At 38.8% G+C, this 27252-nt stretch overlaps 1 protein-coding gene and 1 non-coding gene across 2 annotated transcripts in view; both read left to right on the top strand.

Annotated features, from left to right (window-relative positions):
- Positions 1-27252, top strand: part of Cpne8 (copine 8) — a 188570-nt gene that overhangs the window by 151889 nt on the left and 9429 nt on the right. The window contains exons 14-19 of the mRNA XM_057792293.1: positions 46-92; positions 5404-5585; positions 13885-14012; positions 21063-21165; positions 22670-22727; positions 26602-26675. Of these exons, the coding sequence (XP_057648276.1) occupies positions 46-92; positions 5404-5585; positions 13885-14012; positions 21063-21165; positions 22670-22727; positions 26602-26675 (592 nt within the window). The remainder of the gene's footprint in view (positions 1-45; positions 93-5403; positions 5586-13884; positions 14013-21062; positions 21166-22669; positions 22728-26601; positions 26676-27252) is intronic.
- Positions 11387-11557, top strand: LOC130889230 (U1 spliceosomal RNA). Its single transcript, XR_009058509.1, has one exon. It is a non-coding gene; the product is annotated as a U1 spliceosomal RNA (small nuclear RNA).

Below are 27252 nucleotides of genomic sequence, written 5' to 3'. Positions count from 1 at the left end.
GGGTGCTGCTGCTTACTCAGCGATTTTTATTTGCTTCTGTTCTAGAACGCAGATCAACTTCACCGTGGCTATTGACTTCACAGCATCAAACGGTGAGTGCCACTCCTGTCCCCAGTAAGAACGGCTGCTGAGTAAGTGACACATTTTTATTTTCATTGAAAATCCTAAAATTTTGTCTTTAACATTATGCGACAGTTTAGAGATGCAAAATGTAGAAGAAATATAACAAAAATATACAACAAAGTCCATATTGAACCATTTTACTATTTCTCCTTTCTTCCCAAGGAATACTGATTTGAGATGTAATTAAGCCATTTCTGAAGCATGTCTAATTATAGATCCCATTCTGCAAGTACCTCCTTGTGTCCTTACTTTTGAAAGTGGGGTTCAGCCATAATTTTACTCACTTACTAACATCTTGGCATCTAGTTCATTAAGTAGGATTGCTATATGATATTTTGGTACAGACATTAGTGGTTTGTATAAAATATTTTAAGAAAGTAAAACAATGGAAATTTAATTTTATTGTGAGCCAAGTTTATTTGGAACAGAATGACCGTTTGTACTGGTTGCACTATCTCCTAAGAACATGACCTCACTTTATCTCTTTCAGTTTTTATTTCATTTGTTACTATCTGTGTGTGTGTGTGTTTCTGGTGTGCATGTATGAGTGTGAGGGGGCATGTGTCACAGCCTGTGTTAACAAATTTTGGGGGCCAGTTCTATCGTTCTTTTGTGGTTTCCGGGCTTAGGCACCAAGCACTGCTAACCACCAAGTCATGTTGCAAGCCTTTGTTATTTGCTTTTGCCATAAGTAGCCATGAGTTTTTCCCATGTAATTCCCAAGTGACAACAGTTTCCTTAGAAAGATTCAACTTTACAAGGCAAGAAGGCAGTACAGCTTCGTTAGAACTTACACTTGGAATTTTTCATTTCGTCTTCCTCTTGGACTTGTGGTACTGTGTGATATTCCCAGCTTATATCAAACAGTTGCAGCAGTAGCAGCAACAGCAGCAGCAGCAGCAAGCCACAGCACCCACGTTATACAATAACAATAAAAACTGAGGCTGCTGCATGGGATCTGGAGTTGCTGAGATGTGTAAGAAGGTTTGGAGTGTGTTGCAAGGAGCCGCCTGTTTGTTCCTGGCTGCCCAGCTAGCTTAGGCCTGAAATAAATCACACAGAAACCATATTAATTAAAACACTGCTTGGACCCTTAGCTTCAGCTTCTTATCGACTAATTCTTACATCTTAATCTAACCCATCTCCATTAATCTGTGTATCACCATGTGGCAGTGGTTTACCAGCAATGTTTTGCCATGACTTTCTCTGGCAGCTCCATGGCATCTCTCTGACCCTGCCTCCTCTCCTAGCATTCACTTTAGTTTTCCCTGCCTAGCTCTGTTTTTTTGTCCTATCACAGGCCAAAACAATTTTTTTATTCATTAATCAATAAAAGCAACACATAGACAGAAGGACCTCCAGCCTAGGAGTGTTGAGTACACTTTTGATTGACAGTTTCTTCAGTCTCCACTGTATTTATAAGGATGATGCCTATTGTAGGGTTACTGCTGCTGTGATGAAACACCATAACCAAAGCAAACTTGGGAGTGAAGGGCTTATTTGTCTTAATCTTCCACATCACTGTTCATAGTTGGAGGAAGTCAGGACCAGCATGCAAACAAGGCAGGAACCTAGAGACAGGAGCTGGTGCAGAGGCCATGGATGGAGTGCTGTTTTCTGGCTTGTGCTGTGGGATAATCCTTCTATATGTTGTGAATATGTGTTGCTCACATTGGTTAATAATAAAGGCTACTTTGGCCTATAGCAAGGCAGAATATAGCTAGGCAGGAAAGCCAAACTAAATATAGGAAGAAAGAAGGGAAGGATTAATTGAAATGGGATAATTTAAATGTAAGAGCTAGTTAGAAATAGGCCTGAGAGAGAAACCTCCATTTACATATAGGCTTGTTCTTTGTGGACTGCTCATCCTACATTCTTATAGAATCCAGAACAACCAGTCCAGAAATGGAACCACGCACAAGGGGCTGAAGCCTCCCCCATCAATCACTAATTAAGAAAATTCCCTACAGGCTTGCCTACAGCCGGATCTCAAGGAAGCTTTTCCGCAGCTGTGGTTCCCTGTTTGCAGATGACTCTAACTTGGGTCAAGATGACATAAAAACAAGCCAGCACATTGTCCTAGTACGCGTTAAGGAGCCCCTGCTGATCTTCCCTTCCCAATTACCCATTGTGTCTACAGCTCTCGTGTGTTCTCTTTACATTTCTCTTACACTGGTCCACATTTCCCAAATCACCATCCAAAAAGCCATTAAATCTGACGTTCTTCTTACACAGCTGCACAAACCTAGTTCTAGAAAATATTTTACTAATGAGACATATTGGCTTATGCCTTGAGGAGCTAGAACTAGGCTTAATGAGGCCAAATTCTACCTGTTCACTTTTTTTTCTGGGTTAAAATGTTTTCATTAGCATTATGTCTTGAGGTAGTAATTCTTGTTTCATGTCTATGAAACATGACCCGTAATAAGTAACTCAGCCTAAGTCCAACTGGTTGAAATAACTTTTCATTGTTCTATTGATGAGTTTTAGGCCAACTAAGAGAATCAACTATCTATTCAATAGAAAGACATAATGACTGGAACTCGTCTAATATTATAACAATCTGGACAATGTGTAACAAGAAACTGAATTAGCAATGAGAAAACTACCTTAGTTCTAGGTGGCTTCATTCAAGAAATCTACCAAATATTTTAATTGCCAGACTTTAAGAGAAACTGTTCTAAAAACCAAAGAGAAAAGGTTCTCTTTGTGAGGCCATTAATAGTTTGATTCAAAGGTGAGGCCAAGACATCATAATGAGAAACTTAAAAATTACCTTTCGTGTACATGTGTATATAAAAATACTGGGTAAAAAAACCCAGACCAACAGCATATAATGGTTTATCATCTGTTCATTCATTTTCTAACTATTTGGTATTCATAGGACTACATTACATTACTTGATTTTTGAATATTAAAATTTTGAAAATGAATAATATCCCACATGACTCTGAGAAACCATTTGACGAAGTTCTGCATGTGCTTGTGGTGTATGCTTTCAAGACCTTCTAGGGGGAAACTCATAAACCCTACTCAACAGCATGTTTAGGAATGAGAGGCAGGTTGGTTTCTCCTGAGATGGAAAACAAGACAAGAATGCTCTGATTATTTCCAGTCAACATTGCACTAGGTGTTGTTGCCATGCAAGGTAGATAAAAGAATTAAATATGATACTATAAATAAAAGTGAAATAAAACTACTTTTGAATACATCCTGTAATATGCAAAATTCTGAGAAATCTACTAAAATGCCTTATACCTAATCACAAGTTGAACAAGGCTGCAGGAAAGAAGATCAAGGCCTCAATTCTTTTTTCTACCTTTGCAAGGAAAAATATTCACAAAGAAAATAAGAAGATTATTATACCTACAGTAATTTTTTAAAAATGAAAAAGTTAGGATTGCATTTAACACAAAACATGTAAGCTGAAGACTTTATCTTGCAAACTAAAGACTATGTTCTGATAAGAATGTTAAGAAAAATTACATAATAAAATTTGAAAGTTTTGTTTTGGATTATAAGAGCAAACATTGTTAACCATCTCCCTCCAAGTGATTGACAGAGTTGATACAATGTCAAAATCTGGTAGATTTACTTTAGAAAAGGAGAAATTCACTTAAAATTTATGTGTTGTTGCAAAGGATCAAGAAAAGCCAAAACAAATGAGAAAGAAAGATACCAAACTTTATTTTATGGGGAAAAAAATGGTCTTTTTAGCAAAAGTGCTGGATCAAGTACTTAGCCACATGCACAAGGATGAAATTAAGACTTTTATCTCAGGTCATGTACAAAACTCTACTAATACAGAAATGCTTCAAAATGTTAAGCTATAAAGAGTTCAGAACAAAAAAACAGAAAAGGCTTTGATGGCTGTGGTTGTGGCATCTGACTCTTAAACGTGACACGAAGGGCATTAGCAATGTAAAGAAAATAAAATGAATGCTAGCAAAATTACATTTCATGTTTCAAATGACACCTATCAAAACAGAAGACAAGATCTAAATATAGCCAATATGCCCAAAGCCTACAGTCTATGAGAAACTTGTATCTAGAATACACAAAGAACTTTAACAACTCAATGAAAAAATATTCTCAATTTAAAGAGGATACAGTCAGATGGCTCAGCAGATAAAGATGCTTACTGTCAAGCCTGATAATTTGAGTTCAGTCCTCGGGACCTGCATGGTATAAGGAGAGAAACAACTCTCAGAAGCTGTCTCCCAAGCCCCACTCCACACACACACACACACACACACACACACACACACACACACCATGGCACATGCACACTCACATGCACACATACACACCCAAATAAATAAATAAAATTTTAAAATAAAATAAGAGTAGGCAAATGATCTGAAGAGAATCTTTCTCCATATAAGATATACAGAGAGCCAATAATTCTAAGAACATATTGTTAACATACAGACTTCAGGAAACTTAACCAGAGCTATGGACAGTTACCATCCCGCACCCGTGAACATGGCTAGATAGAGCCAGTCTGATGAGTAGTGTCGTGGAGAACTAGAACAATCGGAACCTTGGTAATAGTGTGGATGTTGATGGTGTAGCTGCTTTTGACAACATTTTGGCAGTTACTCAAATTGTAATATTCAGAGTCACCGTATAAGCCAGCAACTTCACTCTAAGTTATATATCCGAGAGAAATGAAGACAGTTAGAAAGAAAACTTGTACGTGAATATTCTGAGAAGCATTGTAGCCAAAAGTCAAAATGTTTCAGAGTGAACTTATTGTTAAGGCTTTGTGAGAAATGATGTCAGCTGTTCAATCTGTGATAGAGTCCTTGGTATTTTAACCATTACTGCTACTAGTTAAGTTCAATGTCACCTACCAACTACCACTTCAGTCTTTCTTGGCATTATCAAAGGCACAAGGGAGATTAAGACATGGTCACAGACTCACGAAGTTGAGAGTTGATTTTGTTGTTGGTGGTGGTGGTGCCAATTCTATGTAACAGAACAAAAGAAACACAAGGGCAGGGAAAAGAAAGAGTGGAAAGAAATAAGAAGTGGTGTTTGCTGTGTGTGAGACGTAACTAAAGGGAGAGAGTGAATTCAGGAAATGGTGACAGCTTGAGACATGCAGAAGGGAAAGAACCATTGGTGTAGACTAATAATCTAGGTCTAAACAAAGATCCCGGATAGGGATAGGCAGAACGTGATAATTTTGAGTATTTGAAACTTAAATAAAGAAAGCCTACAGTATCGCTACCTGTGGTCTGACTGCTTATGTTTTGACCCATTTTCTGTCATCAGGAAATCCTGCCCAGCCTACTTCTCTCCACTACATGAACCCTTACCAACTGAATGCCTATGGCATGGCCCTGAAGGCTGTGGGAGAAATCGTTCAAGATTATGACAGTGATAAAATGTTCCCAGCTCTTGGTTTTGGTGCGAAGCTGCCTCCAGATGGAAGGATATCTCATGAGTTTGCTTTGGTAATGATACACGGAAAGTATTTGATTTGTTGAAAAAGAAGTAACAGGCCAGCTATTTCAGTGTTGGGTTCCTGTTTCTACCGTACTTGTTTTGGTAGAGGTTCATGGTGACCAGGCACTCATCTCAGCTTCATAATAGTTCACTTAGGAGAATGAACTTCATGTCAAAAAGACAGCCTTTCAGTAAATCTGCCTAAAGAACCCCCATTTATACACAGTAGGTCTATTCTGGGTATCGGCCTTTGCATAATATATATCCCTAAAGTTAGGAGATGTAAAATAAATGCAGATAGATGTGTCATACTCATAATCCATGGGTCATAACGGAGGCCACAAATACAGCTGGACAAGCGCATGTGTTTGTGTGTTTTAAATATCAGGCCTCAGTTCAGACATTTTTAATGGTTAGAGAATAATTTGACTAAGGCGGTATTTCAGAGCCTCCCTCTGGACACTGGTTCAGTTTCTCAGGTTTGTATCTTGTATTTTGTGTAGTATGCACACTATGGTAGTTTCCTTGCCTCTGCTCATTATCTAATGCCTGGGATGAGATGGCTGGAGTCGCTGAAGTGTCCTCTTAGACACAGGTTCTAATTGAGTCTGTCCTAGTCTGGTAGACTCATGGTCTTTAGTGTCTCCACCCGGAGTCACTTTTCTTAGGTGTTCTGAAGTCTGGGACAGAAATTCCAGCTCCATTAGATCACAGGCTTAGAACTTCTGAACTGTGACATCATTTTTACTATGTGAGTTACTAGGACCAGCACAGGTTTCAAGGTAGAGGAATGAATTTTGACTTCTCGGTGGAAAGACTATTAAGGAATATATGGCTATCTTTAACTGACCGTCCTTCGTTTTGCCTGATAAAAAGAATGACTTATTAAACTAGATGAAATTAGTAATTTACCATGAAAACATCCCGTCTCCCTTTGTGTGTTGTTACTCATTTCTCTTCCCCCTCATTCATGACTTCTTGGCTCTCCCATCTTTACATTTATTTCATGTAATCAAATTATTCCATGATTATCAAATCATTCATTACATGCTAGGGATGGATATAAAAATTGCACCTAAATAAGATCTTTAAAAATCTAGTTTTTTCATAGAGAGATAGCTGTTATCTGGATGTATCTTGTCTAAAGTTCTGGTGTCGCCAGCACTAACAGAACTAAGAAGTAAGCTAAGAGGTGACTAAGATGCTTGTGTCATGATTCAGTGGGTCACAGGTATTCTGTACAAGCATGAGGATCAGATTTCAGGTCTCTACCATCCACATAAAAGGCTGGGTATAAGGGTATGTGACCATGACTTCAGTGCTGGGGAAGCAAAGAGGTGAGGCTTCCCAAGATCTGCTGCCAGGTCTAGCTGAATTGGTGCACTCCAGCTTCGAGGGAGGAGGGAACTTGTTCAAAAACTAACGGCGGAAAGTGACTGACAAACCCCGGCTGCCAACCTCTGGACTTTGCACGCAGCACATACACACACGAGGTGATTAGGTCAGGAAGAAGACATGGGAATAAGAGCTTCTTAGAGGAGAATTCACACAGAATTTGCATTCTTGTCCTTTTCACCTTACAACATGTGAGGAGCCAGCAGTCCTCCAATTGGGAGCAAGCATCTGTCCTGCTCTTTGATCATAGACTTTCTAATCTCCAGAGCTTTGAAAATTCATTTCTATGAATTAGAAATGACACCACCCAAGTATGCTGCTGTGCAGCACTGAACCAAAAGATCATGTCTTCTCAACCAATGAGGCATCATCTCCCAACTGATGATGGAAGGAATGATGCCAAAGATGGTGGTGCTGTCTCAGACTGAGGGCTGCTTTTCCACAGCTCCAGTTTCCTTGGGTAGGAAGACAGACCAAGGCTGAACATCAGACAGAACATTTGCATTACTAGAATCAAAACTCATCACTTATGTTCATCATCTTATATAATGTCCAAAAAATCCATGTGTGGTAGATACAACATGACAGACACACTCACTGTACTGCTTATACTAGGTGTCATGAGAATATCTCCAGGTGCTGTGTGACAATTCAGTCCAAAGGACAGAACCAAACCCCAATCTTCCATTTTTCTCAATACCTCTGCTCTTAACCATTATTAAACTATAACTCACAAGAGCAGCCCTTAAATCTCTCTAAGTATGTGCTTTCTCAAAATGCACAGATACACACATGTGCTAGTGTGTGCACACACATACATAGATCTTAAATACACATATAAACACATGTGTATACATACATGTACACATATACATAGGTACATGTGTAGAAATGTGTACATGTACATATATGCACACATATAAACTCACATATGCCTAAATGCACAATCCATGTATGCATGTGCACATGCACATGTATATCACAAACAGAGAAACTTTTATATGAACAGTTTTAGTCTTTTTCATATATTTTGATGAGAATTTGAGCATTGTTGTTTCTATATTTATTCTTGTTTGTCTATTCCATCATACACACAATCTCAGGAAATGATGCTGTGGGGAGGAGATTATTGTTTCTTTCCACAAAATAGCCTACACGTCGTCCTCCTAAGTCAGATAAAAGACAGTATCTGTTGGGAATTTCATGCCTCTCAGAGAATTAAAACCTCCCAAACTTAAAAAGCCATGAAAACCACTTGTGCAAACCTCAGGAGGGCCTGGATCTATTTTCAAGCCCCCAGAAGGAATGATTGTGGTTAACCAATGAGGTTAGTAATTTCTTTCTGCAGAGCTCTCACGATACATAAATTTTGCCTATCTCCTTTTCTGCTTTTTCTTTATTCTCATTCACTCTTGTAGTCAAATTCATATGACTGTCTATTGAACTATTTATTACTTGACCTGTAAGATCTTCTTGAAACCCAATTCAGAACTGCTAAGAAAGCTATCACAGCCTGTGAAATCTATGGAAAATATTCATGTGCTGTTAAGGAAACAGGATTACATTGTTTCTGATGGTAATAAACCAAATTTAGTATTGCCTAGTGATTATATCCTGTTTTCAGAGTACTTTGTTTTCCTGACTAAGACAAATACTTCTCTGAGATAATGTTGGCATACATACAGTGCCATTCTAATTGGTGTTAAAAGACAAAATTTGCTTTCCTGCATAATTTGTTGAAGGAATTACTTTAAAAAAAAAAAACCCTTTTTATAACTTAATAATACAACTTTGTCATTAAAGGAGAAGTCTAATTTTGGTAATAAAAAGTATTTTAAATAATCTGATCTAATATAGACAAGATATTCTTAAAGAGATAAGACTTCACATTAAAAAGCATTCTTATCATCCCTGGCTGTGAGGAAATCTTAGTGCCACATCTTATAGCAGGAGGACTAATTGAGAGACCAGGCTTTCAGCAGTCCATGGCGATAAGCAGAGCAGACAGTGCCTGTCCTTCCACTGCCAAGAGGGAAGACAGTGACCTCATAATTTCACTTCCAGAGGAGGGGGAGAAGGAGGACCTCCATAGAAATACAGCCCCCAGTGAAAATGTTCAAATGCTCATAAGAAAAGTAGTTTATGACTATCCTACTTTGTAACTGTTCCCCTAAGGTTGTTATATTTTTTCCTATGTCTAAAATCATTAATGAACTTCAGTTTTAATTAGCTTGCACCTTTTAAGGGAAAAGACTATCATAAAATCTTATTTAAAAGAAAATGAAATAGGTCAGCTCTGTACTGAAAAGATGGCAGAGTTAGAAAGATGTTTGCTGTGAAAGCATGAAAACCTGAGTTCAAATCCCTAGGTCCCATGTGAAGACCTGAGTTCAAATCTCTAGGTCCTACATGAAGACCTGAGTTCAAATCCTTAGGTCCCATGTGAAGACCTGAGTTCAAATCCCTAGGTCCCATGTGAAGACCTGAGTTCAAATCTCTAGGTCCTACATGAAGACCTGAGTTCAAATCCTCAGGTCCCACGTGAAGACCTGAGTTCAAATCCCTCGGTCCCATGTGAAGACCTAAGTTCAAATCCCTAGCTTGCATGTAAAAACATCAGTAGAAATCTGGGCATGGTGATACTGCCACAACCCCAGCATTCTGTGAGTCGAGACAGGAGGTTTCCCGAGACATTACAGCAAGCCAGGCTAGCAAAAATGGTGATCTCCAGGTTCATCTCAAGACCTTGCCTCAAAAAATAAGGTGAATTGCTACTGTAGAAGTCACTCAATACTGCTATCTGCCCCCCCACACGCATACAAACACACATGCATGTATATACACACACACATACTCAAGGTGACCTCCAATTAATATCAAAACCAACATTTTTGTGTTAAATGTTAACTTCTATATTTTAGATTTTAGATACTTTGTATATCCATTTTATGATGAGAAGGTTTTTTATTTTCTTAATATATTTTCTTTTGATATTTACACACATGTATGCAATATATTTTTATCATGTCCACATGCACTTCCCTCTTCAGCTCCCCCACATCAATATCCCCTTTTCAACACTAAAGAAAATTGACTATGTCTCCTTCAGCAGCCATCAACTTCCAATGGCTAGGTGGCCTCTACCTCATCTGTGCTGGAATGTGGATTGGCTTGTTCTTGTATAGGTTTTGTGCTGACAACTCACAGCTGGTGTAAGCTCCTGAGTCTATTGGTCCTGTCACCTAACTACTTCTCAGATGGCCCTGCCTCCCCCAACCTTTGGCTCTTGCACTCTTTCAATCCCTCCTCTGCACAGTTCCCTTGATCTTTATAGGATGATGTGTGATATAAACATGTAACTTAGGACACAGAACTCTCTATTTATTCTCTGCACTTTGGCCAGTGGTCAATCCCCATATCCACTGCTGTCAACTGAAACATGAGGCTTTTCTGATGACCTGTTCTGTGGAATGAGAATGTGAGTTTCACTGGTTTGTAGATATAAAGACAAATATTTAGAAGGCAATTTAGCACTATGTCTATTTAACCCAATAATAGTAGTAAGTTCTTTTCAAGGGCCTGTGTCCTCCCCCAGGTTACGGGCTAGGTTTGTAGCAGCAGGTACAAAGTTCCTTTGTGTGGAGCAGGTCTTATAACCAATCACAAAAAATAGCTGGTTATTTCCATAAGAGTGACACCACTGTCACATCAAGGGATATATCCTGTAGGCCCTTGTTACTATAGATTGCAAAGCTCACAGCCAGATAAGACTGTTGATGACTTCTTCCCCTGCAATGTGCACAGCACCTTCTTGTCTATGAAAGCAAGCCATGGGGGAGTTAGTTCCCAGGTCAGTACCAGCTTCATTTCTCCATGGCCAATGACCCATGTATGTGGTGATTTCATTAATAGGGTCTTACCATCAAGTCAGGTTGGCAACTAAGAGCAATGAGAACTGCCTGTATTATTTGGGGGTCTTTGGGACTCCTCTTGTCAACAACTCAGTGGGAGGTATCCACTTCTGGCACTGGATTTTTGTTTGTTTGATAACCTATGGCTTGTTGGAGTAGCATTATCCCACATGTAAGGTAACTCCATTTATGTACATTCTCTATCTATCTATCTATCTATCTATCTATCTATCTATCTATCTCTGCATATATATGGAACATTATAAAATAGTAGTTTTCATTTGACTTTTTCAAACATCAATAACATAGGATTTTCTTCCTCCCATCCCTTTGGCCCTACTCTTCTCCATCCCTCCACACTTATTCATCCTCCTTCTGTTATTCCCACTCCCCAGTGCTTACTTCTTGTGTTTCATCCTTACTTCCTTAAGATCAGCCCCCACCAATGGCCCTATTCTTTCTAGACTTTTCTGGTATCTATAGACACATCAAGCTAAATACCTATAATTACTTGGCAGGGGAGATACCATGATCACAAAGGTACTTTTTCCCAGGGTGAGGCTTATCCATTGCACTCCGGATGTGTGCTGACCCCTGTGGTTTCCACAAACATGAGAAACTCAACTGCATAATTGGTGGTAGTGAGTGTCGGACAGTGTTTGTGCTCTCCCTTATAAGAAACATACACAAAAATCTAAAGAGGCAACACCAGAATCCCCCTATTGGAGAGCGTTTGTTTTCCGGGTAGCATTTTATGCTGTTTTGTTTTGTTTGTTTGTTTGTTTTTGATTTTGTATTAGTTGCTCTTCTGTTTCTATGCTAAGGCACCATGATCAAGGCACCTGTGAGATGGAAATGCTTTCTGGGGCCTTGCGGTACTGGAGGGAGAGGGGCTCATCTCTGTCATGATGGGGAAGCATGACAGTAGGCAGCTCACATTTTAAACTGTAAGCAGGAAGTCAGTGAGATAGAAGACTGGGGAAAAACAAGGCTTTTAAATGCCAAATCCTACTCTAGTGACATACTTCCATCAGCAAGGCCACACCTCCTAAGCCTACCCAGACAGCACTAACTGTGGACCAAGAATTCAAATATCTGAGTCTACATGGGTGACATTTTCGTTCAAACCATCGCACTTTAAAAGCATTGTATGAGTGTTAGTTAATGAAAATATCTGAAGAAAATATAAAACTGAAAGGGAAGAGTTCAGTATAAATCCCTTGTTTATAATGAACAAGATTGAAGGTGTTGATCCCTCTGGCTTAGTTCCTAAGATCCCCAGCTTTGCAAAGCATCAGCTGTGTCCTAAGTGGTGACAGGAAAGGATGAAAGGACCCAGTTCTGAAGTCAGACTTCCTAGAGTCGCAGTTCCTATCTCTGTGTTGTGTGACCTTGGGTGAGCTAATAACTCAGTGTTTCCATTTCTTTATGTGTTAGCTCTAACAACACTTTACTGAGCATTTTAGCTACTCACATTTACAGGCCTGAACTATTCAGTACAAAACTTGCTACCTAGACTTCAACAAACCTCAGCCATAAATGATCAGTTATTGTAATTATTTGGGGATAAATATGCACACTGGAATTATTGCTGCTTAAATATAGTTATGTAGGCCGGGCGGTGGTGGCGCACGCCTTTAATCCCAGCACTTGGGAGGCAGAGGCAGGCGGATCTCTGTGAGTTCGAGACCAGCCTGGTCTACAAGAGCTAGTTCCAGGACAGGCTCCAAAGCCACAGAGAAACCCTGTCTCGAAAAACCAAAATAAACAAATAAATATGGTTATTATTTCTTTAAATATGTCTACAATCTTTGCATGCCCCACTTCCAGAGACAGAGCCTAATTGTCCTTATCTGGTGAAGGCAGCTCTTTGGGGCCCAGTCTTAGCAGATAGGGTACAGGAGACACAATGGTGAGAAATTTCTGAAGGTCTCACACGAAGCTGCCACGGTTTTACCCTGCTCTCTGACTCCTCACTCTGAAAAGTTAGTGGCCGCGTCATTGGGAACGCCGCTGTGGCACACCCATTGGCTTCTCACTCTAGCTCCTGTCAGGCTTCTGGGTGACTGCAGTTCACATCAGCATCTTAACCTGTCACAACCTCATGAGCTAGCCTGCTATATCCAGAACAGCCCACCTTAGGTACCCTGGATTGCCCCACATGTAGGAGACAATGGAGATTACTGTTTGATGCGAAGATAGAAAGTGGTAAAACATTAGGGACAATCAGATAAATAAGAAATCAATAGTTAGCATTGTCTCACTTGAATAAATTATAAAATCTGGACCTGGTGGGTTAACCTCAACAGTACCAGGACATGGGCAGTGTGAGAAAGGAAGGGTGTGATGTCCGTGTGGGCACTGTTTCCAAAGCAAGCATTTGTTACTAACCAGCTTTATTCACTTGATTACATGGATATCCTCTGATTTTTCTCCCCTTTTCTTGTTTCAGTGTTTCTCACTTTAAATTAGATTCCCCATGACCCTTTCTCCTCGCAGAGTCAGACATCCTTGACTTAAAAAGTGTGAACATAGGAGGTATTTTGCTTTTTTCCAGTTTTCAAGTAAAACTGAATTGAAAACACTCTTTGCGGGTCATGATACATGCTTGCTACTGATATTAAACTGGGAAAATGTAGAATATGTTAAGGATATGGAGTTAAAACCACTAAATATCTAACCATTCAGAGTTAGGTTTCTTCTTTATGGATTTTAAATAAAATCTCTATTGTGTGCAGAAATCTATTTGGAGTTACCTCTGATTTGAAAATGTCTGCTGTGCTCAGATTATTTTAAATTTTTCAAATGTACTATCTTCATATTATGATCTGTGTAATATCTCTTGTGGACCAGTTAATTCATCAGCGTTGGGTGGGTGCTACTATAAAACTTTAAGTTTAAATTATCTTTAAGCATGTCAGTGTGTATTAATTTCTCTTTAACTGATTTTCATGGAGACTAATTTTTCTTTTTACTTTCTTTGCCCATAATTTTCTACAAGAACGGCAACCCTCAGAATCCTTATTGTGATGGCATTGAAGGGGTCATGGAAGCTTATTATAGAAGTCTGAAATCTGTGCAGCTGTATGGGCCAACCAACTTTGCTCCTGTGATAAACCACGTAGCGAGGTAAGGAAGGAGCAGGCAAGAGGCTTGTGCTGCTACAGGCTAATCTACTGGATCATGCTTAAAACTGCCCATCACTGCACCATAATCCTACGGTCAAGGAATTTTCTTCTCACTGCCTCCGAGACGGTTAGGTGCAGGGTGGTCCCCACCAACTACTGAACACTAGAACTTTGCATCAGATTCAAATGAAGAAGCTTGCACCAGCTTATGTTTGGCCTGTCTTTTCCAACCAAAGAAAGCATTTTCTATGAAAAGAATATGTTAGAGCAAATAAGAGTGATGGCAGTCTTAAAATGTCTGAGTCATTCATATCAATGTCATGTCCTGAGGTGGCATAAAAATAACGAGACAATCCCATTAAGACAAGTGCTTTCTTTCTGTGATATATAGGGCACATTCTTTCAAGCTCTCTGAGGTTAATATAAAATCTAATTGTATTAATTCCCAGAAGTCTGCTGGTATATAGTACACGGTACAGAGAGGAGAATTTGCTTATGGTTCAGACTACATGTTCCAGAGAAAATGTTAAAAGAGAAACTCATTTATACATAACGATGCTTCATTTATACATAAGTGGATTAGATATCACTTTGCAAATCCCTGAAAGAAAAATCTGGCTTAATGTTAGTGGAAAATCCTATAAAACTCTGTCATAGTTTGAAATTAGCTAAGAAGGTCCAATCCTTTTGAATGTATGGCTAGAAATTGAAATTAGTCTGCATCCAATATAAAACATCAATGTAAGACCTAAATTCTCAGAACATTCTCGGGGTTTGCCATCCTCTCTCTGGATGTGACCAGAAGTCCAGTGTGTTCTACTTTGCCTTCCATGGGATGTGACAGTGACTCAGCATTCAGGGCTGACCTCAGGGTGACAAAAATCTAAGAGGCCACTCCTCAATAGTGACTCTTGGTTCTGGATTCCTCAAATACTTCCTTCTGTAATTTATGCTAATGTATGAATTCTGAATCTCAACATTATTTGTTTGTAACAACAGACATTGATTTTTGATGAAATGACACTTAATTTTGCCTTCTGCCCTCTCTGTTTCTCTATGGTGGGCTAATCTTTTCTGTTCCCCAGGCATTCATTTCACAATCAACTAGTTGGTCATTATTCATAATTTGAAAATCGTATTGACTTAATAAGTTTCCTATAGGAAATATGTTTCATTTCAAACCATTCTAGGTTATTGATGGCTGCCAAGAAAAATAGATTCAAAGCCATATAAGTGCAAAATCATTTTAATCGTTCCCTAACACTAACATACACATCACTTTTTAATAAAAGAAACATAAAAGAAAAATGGCAAAACCCATTTTATATGGATTCATGCCCATTGTTTTAAATATGCTAATCAATACTTATGAATCAGTTCTGGGTTTGTTGTCTTAGTATTATTATAAAAAGCTAAATTTATATAGAATTCTTCTACATGCTTTTTTATTTCTGTTTAAGCCATAGTTTTGGACTGGGGAGATGTAAAACGCTTGCTATACGCGTATGTAGGCTTGAGTTATCATCTCTAGAACCCAGATTTTGTGACTCATGTCTGCAGCCCCAGCGCTGGGGTGGGGTGGAAGAAAAGGTACATGCCTGGTGTTCATTATCCAGTAGCCTAACTAAACCAGTGAACTCTAGGCTCAGTGAGAGATCCCGCCTTAAAAAATTAATGTGGAAAAGGCTTGAAGATGACCCCTGACCTCAGTCCCTGGCCTCAAATTCACTTCCACAGGTGAGCACACCTTCACACATGACACACACACGCAAAAACAAAAGAAATCGGTGAACGGAAGCCAAGGATGATTAAACAATAAACCACATCCTTACTGCTATTCCTATGTGTGACTCAGCACTCTCTAATCTCAGATATAGAAGTCAGTGTTGACTAAAGATTTCAAATCCTTTGTAAAAAGCCATGCTCTAATAACTATTTCTTATTATACTTAAAATGGGAGAAAACAGCCAAAGCTGGATTTGTATTACTTATCTTTTCTTCCCAGGAAATTAAAATGTTCTATCTGACGACCTTTTAACAAAAATCTCTGAAATAAATGCTCTTTCCCATTTTCTTTATCTTAAAATTATATTTAATTTTACTGCTAATATTTTATTAAGATAGACAATTTCTGGCTCATCTAAAATTGTCATTTGAAAATTTTATCTGTTGGAAGACAATATTCTATTTGTTTCTTTACCTAAAGTAGCAGCACAATTAACATGTGCACACACTCTGTTTATATAGTTTCTTGACTATGTCAACTCTCATGAATGTGTTTTGGTAGTAGACAGCCCAGCCTCCCATATAGGAAATAAACACTCGACAAGTGGACAAGTGCTAACTTGGGCTAGGGTAGACTCAACTGCTAGAAGGCTTGTCTAGCATACACCAGTCCTAAGTACATCCCCAGTTCCCCATAAATTCAGTATGCGGTACGTGCATGTAATCTCAGCACCCAAGAGATGAAGCAATAGGTTCAAAGGTTAAGGTCATCCTCAGCTGCATAGTAAGTTTGAGGTCACCTGAGATACATAACCCCATATCTCAAAAACAAAACAAAGTAAAAGTGTCTACTAGCTGAATTCTGATATGCTTATATCAGATGTTACCATTGAAACCTATTTGTACCTAAGTCATAGCAAGTACATATCCGTATTTTTCTGTTTGCTTGTTTTGTTCTTCAAGGGTGTTTTCTACATGAGTGAAATATAGACTATTTAGTATATACCTACTGGCATTTTGGATTCGCTTTAGGAATAACAATTTTGTGCACATCGTCATTTTTCACTGATTTCTCAGTATTGACTTTGAGATAATAATAATGGGATGGCAAAAATATGAAATATATAAAACACAAAGTATCAGACTTGTAGCATATATGGTTCTGTACTTATTTAGGAGACTTCACACACCTTGCTTCCAATTTCTTGAATTCCCAGTGGCATTTGCTCAGTATGATCCAAGGACTATTTCAAACACTATAAAAAATGCTTCTCAGTATCAGTTGGTGCTTTATGTATAAATAAATACAAACAACATAGCCTGGCCTCAGGATCTCCAGTGTCTAGCTACCACCCCACTAATCTAGCCCTGCTTCCATCACAGAGAACTGCTGGTGTTGCTTTGAGTCTGTCATTTTTTTTCTCAGCACTTATTTATAATGGATATTATTTTAACCCTGCTCCATTTTCAACTTGACATTTCTCCTTTTTGTTTGTTTGTTTGTTTAGCACTGAGGACATTCCAGGATCTAGATAGCCAGTTAAGATTAGTTTTAATTGCTTAGAAACTGACATTTTTATTTTGGAGTTGCTATAATTAATTTCAAAATACTAAGAGGAGCGCATTGTTTGATCTCTTCCATCTGTGTGATCAGTCAGCAAAATTGTAACAGCAATCACTTTTGAGGCTGTGGCATCTCTGGCAGTAGTCTCTGTGCTGCAGCATGAATTAATTTTTGTCCTTCACAGTAGTTCATGAGGTGCCGGCACTGCCATTATTCCTACTTTTCTGGTGGATGCAACATGCACATATAAAGTGACCATTTGTATGGATTAAAATTCAAACCACAATAACCAAACTCAAAGTCATCGTGTTGCTGTACCTTGTACCTTTGTCTTTAATGTCTACTACAGAGGTTAAAACATGCAGAAGGCTGGAGAGATTGCTCAGGGGTTAGAGCACTGGCTGCTCTTCCAGAGGACATGGGTTTGATTCCTAGAATCCACATGGCAACTCACATCCATCTCTAACTCTAGTCCCAGGGTATCTGATGTCCTGTGCTAGCCTTCTCAATGTACAGATACACATGTAGACAAATCATCCATACACATAAAATAAAAATTTAAAAAGGACAACAAAAAAGTAAACACGGAAGACAGCAAAACATTGCTCCACTCCTCTGCAGGGGCTTTTGTTTACCGCGTTGCATAGTTAAAAGCAGTTTGAGGTGGCAGCTTCGTTACATAAATTTTTTTTGTTAGTGATGGAATGTTTAAATGTGTGTGTCCCTTTCCTCAATATTAATATGCACCATCCACTTGTATAAATGATAACCTATTTAAATGACACATGCCTGAATTGGTTTCTTAACTCCTTCTCATGCCTTCTGTGTTCCTGTGAGCCAATGAATAGCTAGAAGAATACTTCACAAATCTGAGAAAACCATTTCTGAACTTTTATGAAAAATTTGCCTGGAACCGTTATAGAAACTCCAGGCAAATAGATGTGAATTCTGAGGCCTTTAGAAAGTTAACGTTTCTCTCACATTTATCATGGTAATAGTAACATATAAATTATAGATTGGCTATATTCCAGAATAGGTAGTGATAAGGCTTTTAATAAGAGTTTTAATTATGCACTTCAGTGAAGGTCCCATTAAGAAGGAAACTTTTGTAATATAATTTAATCTACAAGCCTGTGTCTCATTGTCACTTTCTGAAAGGAGCTTGGAGTGTGGCCTGCCTGGTACATCCTACTTCATATCTCCTGTAATGTACTAATTCTTTTGATCATAAGTATTATTTCTACTTTTGAGAAGAAACTAAACTAAAAGAAATCGTAGCATGAGATTGGTTTTGTCTGAATTTAGATTTACTCTCCAAATAAATGATCGTTTATGGAGTGACTGGTACAGGAATGGAATAGTCAAATCCCTAGTTTTCAGTACAGATAGTAATTCAGCACTAGAATAGTTTGGTCAGCTATTATGCAAAATGGAATTTATAATAATTTTAAGTATATGAAACCTTACAAACGTACTTTTATAGAGTTAACGATAAAGCACTATTAAAAATGTCTAAGATTATAAACCACTAGGTTTCTGTGAATTTTAAGATGAATAAGAACTACAGAGGAATGTAGGTGTGTTGTGGTCGGCTTCCTCCCACCTCTACATCCTGTGAGCACAGCCTCTCCTCTTAGGAGTGGGATCGAGCCTGCTAAGGCACTGAAGGTGGAGGCTCGCATTATAAAACCTGACTTCTGTAATGTGCTAGGAATCTTACATTTTTAGAAGCTTTGACCGGTCTAAACTAGCACAAAGGTGATACCAGTGCACTTCTAGATGTGTTCCTATTGCTATTTCCAGTCTTACATTAATCACGCAAAATATAAAACTTCACATTGAATTATAGTCAGTAATACATGCTTTTTCTTTTTCCTTTTTTTGAAAAATGACTGTTCAGATATTAAAAATTGAACAGCTGGAAATTGTAAGATTGCTTCTTGTGAAAATGAAAAGGGTGATGGGTTTCCTGCTTGGGGTTGTTCCTCAATGATTGTGCTGCAGTCACATTCATATGAATTCCTTGATATTCAGGGTCACTTGTTCTGTGGAACTAATGCAAGTGTCTCTGCAAGTGTAAGTGAATGAGCCATGTCAACAGCCATCTTATCAATAGCACGAGTACATGCTACTTTCTTTTGTACCCCAGAAAGTTGCAAATATTTTTATTCATGTGATTTCTAAGTCTACTTCAAAATGACATATTGTTTGCACCCAACATGGTCAAGCAGGATCAATTAGGATCTTTCAAGTTGAATCAGTTTCTTTAGCCTGTCAATTTAATACTTTTAAATCATCTCCCCCCACTTCCCATGGTCTGGTTGATAGTTTTTGAGATAACAAGGCCTTCTTGTTTCCTGTCCTGTGGCCTAAGAGGTGTGTGAGACTCACTTGTCATTGGACATGAACTCGCCTATGTGGCCAGCTCTAGGCCAATGAAACACCCAGCACATTTGTGCCAGGATGCACACTTACACACATACGTATAAACATGTGCTCTCGCACACACACACACACACACATATATAAATACACACTTGCACACACATGCACATACACACAAATGTTCATTCACAATTAGAACTGTGGATATACCATCTATTTGACTTTTTTTATTGAGGTAAAATCTCAGTAACTATAATAAAATGATTGTAGCCGGGCGGTGGTGGCGCACGCCTTTAATCCCAGCACTCAGGAGGCAGAGGCAGGCGGATCTCTGTGAGTTTGGAAAAACTAAATAAATAAATAAATAAATAAAACGATTGTTTCTTTGGATACATGCCAGTGGTGTTTAGTATATATATTCACAGTGATACGCAACATTGCTTTTGTCCAGTTCAAAAATAAAAAACATTTAGCCATCATTTAACTTACAGAGCCCTGTTTTATATTGAGTACCACACATATAATTATACATATAATTTATTCATTTAATATTCAAAGACAAGAATATTACTGTCTAAATTTTCAAGATAAGAAAACTGAGTTCTGATGACTTCAATAATTTTTGAATAGCTTGCACATAATAAATTGCAGCCAGAATAGGTCTTTTAAAAATCTATATCCAGTCTTTCCTTTTTATGAAAGAAATCTCTATCCTGGCAAATTTTGTTAGTGAAAACACTTCTAAGAAAGCTAAGCATTTCTGTGTCCTGGCAGGCACTAGCAGTGCAGTTAATCTGCCTGGTTGTTTCACAAAAATATGTACTTAATGAGGCTTCTGACATATGTGTAAATATTTTCTCGATATTAGAAGGCTTGTTGGCCGTGCCTCATGGCTACTCTGTGACGGAAGGAAGAAGAAAAAGGAAAGGACATGGCTGCTGCAGTTGTGTGTGAAAGCATAGTCAGAGGCAAGGACATCTGGGACAGTCCACAGTAGACATGACCAGGCTGAGCTGGGCCATGTTGGAGAGAGGGAGGAGAATGGAGAGTGGAACCAGGGGCAGAAGTCAGGAAGTCAAAGGTACAAAAGGGGAAGGGCAACCAAAATGTCTGGATTATACAGGGAAGAGCCCCTGGAGGAAGAGGAGCCCAGACCCTGGCCAGAGAGTTCATGGTATCCTGAACCAGGGATACCCCAGCTATGCCCTGTAACAGGTAGGAACTTTGGAATGCTGGGAGAACCCGGCAGCCAGCTCTGCTTTAATGTGTTAAATAGTCACCTTAGGCATTTGTCCCAGATTTGAAACTTAACACTCGGCAACCCTCATCTGAAGCTCCTCCTGTTTCTGCTAGCCTTACCTTCCTATTGTTTTTCAGGTATGCATCTTCCGTAAAAGATGGCTCCCAGTATTTTGTGCTCCTGATTGTGACAGACGGTGTGATCTCAGATATGGCTCAAACTAAAGAATCCATAGTTAATGTAAGTAAGACCAGGGTCTCAGTGACACCACAGTGCCACTTAGGTTGAGAACAAAATCCATTTTAGGTGACTACGTGGAGAAACTGAATGACCACACCATTGTAGTTGATCTCATTCTTAGTTTATCCAGCAATCTTCACACGTTAGCTGCATAAGGACTGGGGAGGTGGGGAATACCTTCATGTATACAAGGTCTGTTTGATTTTCAAACAATAGACTGATTTGTACTCCTGTACACTTTGATGACTAGGACCTATCATGCCCTGACATTGCAGTTCCATGAGAACAATCTAGCCAGTCTCTGCTTCTGCAGTTGACTTTAAGCTATACTATGCATTACAATCCCAGATGTATGTTTTCTTTGTTCATGATTTCATTATCTTCTTTTGATAATTTACTCTAAAATCTATGTTTACCAGATGGCGAAATTATACCTGTTTTACCAATCTTTTCTTTGTGTAAGCTTGGCATTGCTTGGCAGAGAGTCATATTTAATTAAGAATAAGTTGAATGGATGAGTTGTTTGTCAAGTCTCACAATTTTAGTAACAGAAAAATATTGTTAGTTATTTACTATGAGAAAAAACAAATGCAAGTAGGGAATATTCAAGTGATTCATAGATTAATTTTCTTTTGGAACAACCCAGTGTCTTTATGTGTTTTGTTTCTACTTAGACCCTTGAATTTCGGTCCCCTTTCTAGTTATGCTATTTGCAATTAACATGCCAGCTTAATAATTCACGATTAACTAAAAGCACTAAGAAAGAGCTTTTTGTAATTCACTGACTTCCCAGCGCAAGATGTTCTCACTATGTGTGCTGTGCATCTGTTGCTGATTCTAACTGTTGACTTTTAAAAAAGAAAAACATATGTTTATTTATTTTACATATGTGCATGCATGTAGACAGGCATTTTTGATTCACATGTGAAAGTTGGAGGGAAATTTACAGGAATCAGTTCTTTTCTTCTATCGTATGGCTCCTTGGCCTCTGCAGTCCCTCATGCTTGATTCTAAGAGCCTTTATCTAAGAGCTGGGTCATCTCCCTAGCCCCATTTGGTAATTTTAAATAGAATATGACTTCAGTACTTCATGTGATGGAAGCCATGTTGCAACATTAAATATTCAGTCTCAGCAGTTCACAGGTATTTAATGCACGAATAAGAAAGGTTAAACTTATCTGAGTAGCCATTGGTTTGTATCTGCTAATTCGCTGTGAGAATAATTCTTGATAATAATTCACTGTGATGATGACAATTTTGAACATGTTATTAAAAGTTGTCTTAGTGAGCATCTGTGAAAATGTCAGAGAAAATCAAGAAATCATTTTCTTTTTGTCTTTAAGTTCTAAAAAAAATTGTTAAATTAATTATTAAATTATTAAAATTTCTAGGACTGTGCAAAAAATAACCAGATCCAAAGTCTGTGCAATGTTTATATGTGCTTTCATTTTTCTTAAGAATTAAATGTCTTTATTGAGATCTCATTGTGCTATTCTTTCTAAAGGCCTCGAAGCTTCCAATGTCAATAATTATAGTAGGTGTTGGACCTGCAGAATTTGATGGTAAGTAGCAAGAGTTCAGTGGTCTTACGGTCCTGTTACATTTCTGTCAGCCTAACTGGGCAAAAGAATGTGATTGAGCTTGTATAATTATAATGTCATCATAGGCATAAATACAGTTCACAGTCATTGGCTAAGACACCCTCCCTCTAATTTCCTTCTACATTTATCGAACATGCACCTTTGCCTATTGTTAGAATTTGTATCTTGAAACAGCATGTGAGACTGACAGAGTGCTAAATTGAGATTTGATTCCTAAGGCAAAGAACACTCCAGGGGAGCTCGCTGTGTGGGGGAAGAGTGTCGACAGCCTTTAAAGAACACTGCTAAATTAATGAATCATTAAGTTGTGAGCGGAAATATTAACAGAAGCACGATATGCTAATTTAATGTGATTCCAGCTTCTGGCTAGTTAATAGAATTAGCTTTAGAAGCAAAGAGGTCCATCAGGTGAGAGAATGAAGTCCAATAATACTGGAACTGAGCTGGCTGCGTAGATGATCCTGAACTGAGCTGACGGAGGCTCAGCCTTCTCAAATGCCAGTCACAGGACAGCTTTTTAGGTTACTAGTGATCAGAATAAAGTTCCTTAAAGATGGTTTGTTACTGGTCACCTGGCTAATTTCTTTTCATGAATGCCGCTGAACTGCGATTGAGTGGCAGCTTTAACTTCCGCACGGGTAGTTAGTTATTTTTACTAACAGCGGCCATGTATGTAGGCTGAGACTTGGCCGTCCTGTTCCTACAGACTCTCTTATTTCTGACTGCCACAGCTTCTGCTGCTGTTTCCTCTGGCTGCTCACATCTGTTCAGCTGTGGACGTGGGCCACTTCTTTAGAGCTGCAAAGACTAAGACATCTTCCTTATGCTCTGACTCATGATCACCTGCTTTGGCTAGTGATGTCAGACTGTGCTTCTCCAAAGCCATCATCTGCGAGCTAAAATAGCTCATTCATTCTCCTTGGGTACTTGTTTTTTCCTCTTTACCACTCAGGAACACATTACAGTCTGCCAGGCCCCCTGGAAGTCACACTGGTCAGTTTTTGGTCTGTAAGAGCCCATTCATAACACAGGAGTGCAAAGCCCCTGACTCTTGTTGGTGTAAATTTCTGCCTGTGTCCTTCTATGCAGTTCAGCAAACTGCTAGTTGGATCCTAGCCTCACTCCAAATCCAAGGCTACTTATTTTCTCTATTTCCTTTCTTCCCCCAGTGAATTTGTAACGACCAAGATACTAGGTTTTTTTTTTTTAACCAGGAGTGCATTCAAGACACATTTTAGCCCCATCCTTAATCCCAGCAATCAGTGGGGCAGGGAAGGGGTGCGGGAGGGATGCACAGGTGGATCTCTGTGAGTTCAAGGCCAGCCTGGTCTAAGAGAGCTAGTTCCAAGAAAGGCTCCAAAACTAAAAAGAAACCCTGTCTTGAAAAACAAATCAACAACAAAATACAAAACCAAAATGCATTTTAACCCAGTGGTTCTCACCTATAGATCATGGCCCCTTTGGGAGTTGAATGTCCCTTTCACTGGGGTTGCATATTAGATTTTCTGCATTTAGATGTTTACATTATGACTCATAACAGAAGTAAAATTACAGTTATGAAGTAGCAACAAAGAAATAATTTTATGGTTGGGGTCACCACAACATGAGCAACTGTTAAAGGGTTGCAGCATGAGGAAGAGTGAGAACCCGTGAGTGGGGCCAGATTTCCCATTCCTTGAAGGCTCGCACCATCTTCCTAGGCTTCCCTGAAAGGTTTTGTTGGAGCGTAAACTGCCCTAAGACATGGTATTCACTTGGAGGCAAGCTCCTCCTGCTCTGAGAAGCAGATCCCTCCTGCAGCCCAGCAGATTTTCTGGAGCAGCCATGGTGCTGTAAGGAAGTGTGAGGGAAGAGTGTAGACAGACAGGGGACTTGGCTTTCCCGTGGACTCCCCAACTTCTAGATATCAGAGTGACATTAGTCTATGAAAAAAAAATGTCAATATGGAGTTAGGGTCCTGCTGTTGGTATGGAGTTAGGGTCCTGCAACACATAATTTCTCTTTTTCCACTGTAGAGGTTTCAATGAGATAGAGATGTTTCCTGGCTTTAAAAAACTGATTATCTGGCTAGGATAGAATACATGCTTCTCTAACACAGTTTTTCCCCCTTTCCTTTCCTATCAAATCTGTTTCTCCCCTTAACTCCATGACTAAGAAGCAAAAGAGACAAGATAGAAAAATCTCTGGCATACAAATTGCTCTTCTTTTGTCAAAAGTCCCCCTTTAGTACTTTAAAAAAAAAAAAAAAAGTTGAATTGACGCAGCAGCTGCTCTGACGGAGGCTGAGGAGAAGGGATGTAAGTTGATCCTTCAGCCTGTCTCCGATAGCTGCACGGAAGCACAGGAATGTCCCTCTGGGCCACAATCTCTGCTCCTGGGATCAGACACTCAGAAAACCTGAAGTGTGGAGATGACCCTCCATCATTATGAACCTGTTCTGTTGCTCTCAGAAGCTTGCCTCCCACTTCCTGCCGTTTGCAACCTTTAAACTTTAAGCATGCTGAAGAGTGGGAGGTGATGTCTAGAACCTCTCTAGTATGCAAGGCTATTCATCTTCTTCCTTGATGATAATGAGGCAATACAGGTTGTAGAGAATAATAATGACAGTGTCTCCATTGCTGCCGGAGCCTTGTTCACGATTTAGAGCGAGTGCAGGGGAATCGCCGCAATCTATGAGCATAGCAGGGAGTGGAACACATCACTAGCAATGCACAGTTATACCTTGAAATAATATGAAAATCGTAAAAGCCAACCCAGGTGATAACAGGAGCTATTTACTTCACATATGTGAGCATACATACCATTTGCAGTCTCAGGAATACAGCACTGGCCTTACTATCAGTAGAACCTGCATTTCATAAAATTACAGCATATATTGTATATGCAGGCAAATCTGTTAATCATATTTACCAGCAATGCTCCAGCCGAAACATTGACTCACGAACATATGCAGGAAGATGAATTTGGAAACAATGTTTTCTAAGGTAAATACATTACGGGGACTGAAGAAAGCAGTGCCGGGTGAGGATCGTTTTCCAGCTGAGCAGTGCCGCACTTTCTGGGGCCTCTTCCGAGTCTGTTGATTGTCCTGTGTATGCAAGACGAATTTTCAGTAACCGAATTACACTTTTAGCACAAGCCAGTTCCCTCATACAATTAATTATTTAGGGAATTCTCACAGAAAACTTAATAAACTCTGGGAAATGTTTCTAATTGCAGCACCACACATCCCCAGCTGCTCTGTCGGGACAGCATTTCTGAGGACCAGCTGTTGCAGCCAATGCTGAAATTATTTCTCAACAAACACAATTACCATGCTTCACACACAAAAAAATCATACTTTATTAAGGACTGGATAAATACTCTTTTGTTTTGCAGTGGTCTGTAAAGGAAAACTTGGACAGTATCGACCTTGTAATGTCAGTAAGGATAAGGTTCAACTTGAAGATGATAATTGCCACTGTTTCTTAAATTAGAAAAAAAGCCCATTAAAACAGATGGGTGAATATCACATGCCCATCCAATCATCTAAGCATATAACCAAGATTTAGATCCTACAGAATGGTACATAGGTTGGAAAGATGGCTCAGAGAATGCATCACAGTACTTGGCCCTGCCCGACTTCAAGAGGACCATTCATACTCCTGGCTTCCTTTAGCTGTAGATTTTGTACTCCATGGCTGTTTGGAGAAAATGATTAAAGAAACGAAGATTGCAACTGCCTTCCTATAACTCCAGTGGGTGCATTGCTGCATGCATATATAGTTATTTCTTAGTTTATACAGTTTTATTTCAGCACATTGTATTCAATTAATAACTGTCTTTCATTTTCAAGCAATGGTTGAATTGGATGGAGACGATGTAAGAGTTTCTTCCAGAGGGAAATATGCTGAAAGGGACATTGTACAGGTAAGGATTTAAATAAACATTATCTGTCTCCTTCTTTGTGATGACCCCACGTCTACCTGATGTATAAAGGGGCAGCTTAAACTGCAACCAGCAGTGCTGGGTTCTGTTCATTTAGTTGACCCCTTCTCCATGTTGTGTAACTTAAATAACTGAGATTGGAATCTGCATGGGATTGCTTTTTCCTTTGTCTCAGATTCATGACATGTAAAATGCAAGTGTCAACAATTGTCATTTTCTAATTTATTCCCATGAGAAATTATTATTGTGATTTTTAGTAAAACTGGAAGCTAGAAATATAATGGACTTTGTAATGAGTTCAGTGTTTAGTCTTTGTGTAAACTAAGCGTTTTCTAAAATGGCTGATACGTACAAAATTAATAGAGTTTAATACAAATACAAAAAAGATTATCGTTATTGTCAGAATTTACCAGACTGTGATTAGAAAAATGAACACATGTATGTTAAAATATACATAATAAATAAGCTATATACATATTTTATTATAATATATGGCTTATAAATTATGTATTACCTATACATTTGGCATATAGAAAATATTTGAAAAAATACTAAATTT

Source organism: Chionomys nivalis, chromosome 17 (assembly GCF_950005125.1).
Source record: "Chionomys nivalis chromosome 17, mChiNiv1.1, whole genome shotgun sequence".
Lineage (NCBI taxonomy): Eukaryota > Metazoa > Chordata > Mammalia > Rodentia > Cricetidae > Chionomys > Chionomys nivalis.
Note: the sequence above shows the minus strand (reverse complement) of the source record. Positions and strands in the feature narration are given on the sequence as shown.